At 42.3% G+C, this 4,511-nt stretch overlaps 1 protein-coding gene across 1 annotated transcript; it reads right to left on the minus strand.

Annotated features, from left to right (window-relative positions):
* Positions 1-922: 922 nt before the first annotated feature.
* Positions 923-4,511, minus strand: LOC109465186 (caspase-3-like). Its single transcript, XM_019762333.1, has 4 exons — positions 4,312-4,511; positions 3,211-3,266; positions 1,894-2,191; positions 923-1,581 (listed from the first exon to the last, which is right to left on the minus strand). Exons 1-4 carry the CDS (start codon positions 4,481-4,483, stop codon positions 971-973), a joined length of 1,137 nt encoding a protein of 378 aa, XP_019617892.1. The 5' UTR covers positions 4,484-4,511; the 3' UTR covers positions 923-970.

The following is a 4,511-nucleotide window of genomic DNA, read 5'->3' on the forward strand; positions in this document are numbered from 1 at the left end:
CACTTGTGTGATGGTATTTAAATGTTTGAATGGCCTGACTCCAACTTACCTATCTTCTACTTTCTGCCATAATTACCATCTTCATACTTATAACACAAGACAGACTACTAAGCTACATTTACCTAATTACACTAGCACAGCAGGTCAGCGAACATTTGCTTACACAGGTACAAGTTCTTTCAACAAACTGCCGGCAGACATAAGACAGATCCCAACCCTGAAACGCTTCAAGGCAGCTGTTAAACAGACCTCTGACCTCCACTGATTCAATGATTTGTATATTTTTGTTCAGTTGTTTATATGTTTATATATGTTAACTTTTCAGTTATACTGATTTTCAGTTATACTGATTTCTGTTAACTTTTGTTACTTGATTGTATAATTTACTTTTATACAATTTGCTTTATGTTATGTTATATTTGTTTGTGACCCTGGGCCCTCTTGAAAATCAGCAATATTATGCTGTAGAGGCTACCCAGGTGTTTACAAGATGAAATAAATAAATAAATAAATAAATAAATGCTTACAAGTTCTATGTATCGAAAATAACATTATACTATTTCAAAAGGTAATACAGTTCATGTATATATATATGGAACATGGCTTACATGATAATGTACATGTCTTGAGTTCTATATATGACTGTATACTATAATATTTGCAATTTCAAAATACTCCTAGTATATACCAATTACTATAACAGGAAAATTTGCATTGGTCACATGATGTACACATAATCTTCTGTCTGTTACAGTAAACAATTTCTTTCTTACCATTATTATTATTATTACTTTATTTTATTGTTTCCTTTTATGTGTGAGGAGAGGGCCAAGATAAGTTTTATAACTTTTTGCCCAATCCTCGAAAAATAAATGTGAATAAAATAAATAAAATAAACAATTTCGCATAACCGGTAAACCGGTAAACCGCCTTTAGGCGTAACACACGTGTTCCGTATCTTTCCCCTCGATCAGAAGTGGATCACTTCACTGTCTTTGAAGATGAGGCTTTTCCGCAAAGTGCTGTGGATGGACGAGATCCACCCGAACTTGTCGTCGTTGATCTCATTCATTTTGTCGCACACCATGGCCATGATGGCGAACAGGTCGTGAGTCGGGCCGAATTCTTTCAGCAGCTTCGCCAGATGTTTGACGTAGGGAGCCCCGTCCTCGTCCCGCCTGGCCACATAGCCCGGCACCGTGGCCAGACCCAGGAAGAAGTCGGCTTCGATGCAGATGAAGGGGACAGGTTTGACATCATGCTCATTGTCAAACCTCTCCGTACGTAGAATTTTCTCCCCTTGACAAGCCTGGATAAAGAACAGCTTTGGCTTCCCTTTGAGAGACGGACATTTCTTAGCATTGACGGGCTTCATGAGCTCACAGATATCTATGCCTACGTCATCGGAGGAGAAGACCTTTCCCATGGTGCCGTGCGACATGATGCAGCAGACGAAGCAGTCGTGGTTGGAGTGGTCGGCCTTGCCCTGGTCCTTCATGGTGGCCACCATCTTGGCGTGGTCAAGGTCGATGAAGGTCCGGGCGGTGAAGCCAAGGCTTTCAAAAGCTTCTCGAAGGCGATCTGTATTGAAGGCAGATGTTGTATCAATATTTCTATCCATAAATCTATAAAACATCAAATCATTCACCATCCATCCATCCCTCCACCCACCCCTTCATCCATGCATCCATCCACCCATCCATGCACGCATCCATCCATGATTCCATCCATCCATCCATCCACCCACCCATCGACCCATCCACCCACCCACACAAACACCCACCCACCCACCCATCCATCCATCCATCCATCCATCCATGCATCCATCCATCCATCCATCCATCCACCCATCCATCCACCCATCCACACATCCACACATCCATCCATCCTCACCTGTGTCTCTCTCGGCCCCTTCCCGTTCTTCCATGTCTTCAAACCGGATGTTGTTGATGATGACGGCCACCCCGCGGGTGTCAGAGCTCATCTCGTAAGCACTGCTCTGGTTGAGAGCCTTCTTCAGCTGTTTGATCTCATTCTTCTGCTGACAATTTTCTTTTTCCATCTTCTGAAGCTTTATTTCTAATCTCTTCTGCCTTTTGAGTCCAGTCTGTCGGATTTTCTCTTCAATCCCTGCACACTGGGGTTTTTGTTCTTTGCTCCAGAGGCTCCGATTGGTAGCTTGTTGAAGAGGCTGAGAGAGCTGTCTCCGTGAGGTTGTCATGTTCGGCGTTGGACAAAATAGGCAATCTATTTTTCTTACTCGCAGCCCTGTCTCTTCCAACAGTCGATCCCGGGTGGCAAGAATCTTGGCAGCCCCTACATGAACGATATTTTGAAAGAATGAAGACTAACAACAGTGCAACAAACGTCATGTTACTTCCCATATTTTCATATGGTGCCAATTACTTTTACGTACAGTTGACTACATGTATATATCTGTAGAAACAAACAGACAGAATAAATCTATTTCAGTAATAAAAGAAGTCCCTTGTCAGCTTCATTTGACATTTTGTTTGTTTCCCATAACTGGTAAACCGCCTTCAGGCGTAACACACCAGTTTTGTACATGTGCGCACATGTACAAGCTGCGTAAGACCGGACTGTAAGGTTTTGAACCACTCACACCGGGATGGTCCCCTACTCTTTTCGATAAGTGCAGTGGGTTCTTTAACGTGCATGGGGTGTGGCTCTCCCCAAACACGGGACCTCCATTTAACATCCTATCCGAGGGACGTCCCTAACCGAAGCTAGGTACTCATTTCCACCTGAGTGAAGTGAGGAAAGTCGTGTAAAGTGCCTTTCCCAAGGGCACAAGATCGGTGACTTGGGCAGGGTTCAAACCCGCGACCTCTGGGGGGTGAGCCGAACGTGCTACCGACTGCGCCACACGACCCCACAATGAGGTAAATTCGAGAAACATATATATGTAATTGATGAAATTCAAGTTCTGCCCAGAAGAAATACAGGTAGGCATGCAAGGGGAAGCAGAACAATTGTAAAGTTGGTAATAGACCTGTTATAGTACTATTATTAGTAGCATTAGTGTTCTGTAAGTTGTACAGTTGATAGTATATGTGTGCACTTACCCTCTGGTGTTGGGAGCTCCATCAGAACAGTTCTTATTTCCCGAATCACGACCAGTTGTATGTATTCATGACCAAACCAAGAAGGAAGATCGTAGCTGTTTGCATGCTGTGGAAATCCACTCACAACAATGCAGGCATCTGGATCCATATCCACGTTTCCTTGTGACCGCTGGGATCTGCCTGGGGTAGGAAACAAGACAACATTTTCACTAGTGGTAACGTCAGATGGTACGAAACAATTATTATCAAGTCACTTATTTCTACTTTTGTGGGTTTTCTTTAGAGATTCCCTGGCTTTGTCAAAATTTACTTCAATTTGTTCTATAAGTATACCATGAAATATGTTACCCGTCTGGTCACATGCCTCCTGCTCACTGCTTGGATGATATAAGGATAACTTTACCTGACTGTCGATGTTGTGGTCCAAGGAATTCCGTAAGTTTTTCAAGGAATTCCGTAAGTTTTTCAAGGAATTCCAGTAGGGTAAACCCAACTTCCTCTCTTGTCAAGGTTGCCATGTTTCCCTCATGAGGAAACATGTCTAACAGCCCTGTAACTTGCAGCAGTGTCTCCTTTGCCAGCACGGTGGTGGCGTCTGCATGAACAATATCGAATTTCAATATCGGATTAAAAAAAACAGTATAAATTTCCTAAATCATGTATTCGTGACAGAGGGATAGCAGTTACAGGATAATGCTCACGTGACCTTTGTACTGCAGTAGACAATGCCCCCCCCCCACATTTGTGACATTGGTAATTGAGAACGAAACACAGGCAGATATTGATTATGTGACCTAATTTGCATAATAAATGAGAAAATTGTATAATTATGTAATGATAACTGCCTAGAATTTCATACTTCTGGTATTTGAAAGTTCAGTGAAGGTGAACATCATTAAACATAATGTATTCAAATCAGGACCTCATTTTCATAACTTATAAGGAAATGTTAGAATGGCATTGTTAATATAAGACTGTCTTTTGGTCGAGAATATGATAAACTGATATAATTCATGATAAGGAGGATAGTATTTGTTATATCAGGGGGGAATAATCTATAATTTGACAGTCATAAAGATTAACATCATTTCGGAAGGCATGAGATCGGGGAACTCTAGTTAAATCTGTCATTGTTGAGAAACATGCAATTCAGCCTATGGCTGCCATGTGTTTTTGACAAATAAACCTTTCATTCATTCATTCATTCATTCATACATGCACACACCTTCTGGATTCTGGAACTCTATCAGCACTCTTTCTGAAAGCGTGACCATTCGTCGTATCCCGGAGTTACCGTGTGCAGTCCCAAAATATTTCTTCACCTCCTGGCTGGTCACACGCTTGGAGAGCCCGCTCACACCAACACAGGCTCTGGCGTTCATAGAGGGGATATCCATCTTGTTTTGTGACAACCTGAGGCTGAAG

The sequence above is a fragment of the Branchiostoma belcheri genome, unplaced genomic scaffold (assembly GCF_001625305.1).
Source record: "Branchiostoma belcheri isolate BF01 breed outbred unplaced genomic scaffold, Haploidv18h27 scaffold15, whole genome shotgun sequence".
NCBI classification, from domain to species: Eukaryota; Metazoa; Chordata; class Leptocardii; order Amphioxiformes; family Branchiostomatidae; genus Branchiostoma; species Branchiostoma belcheri.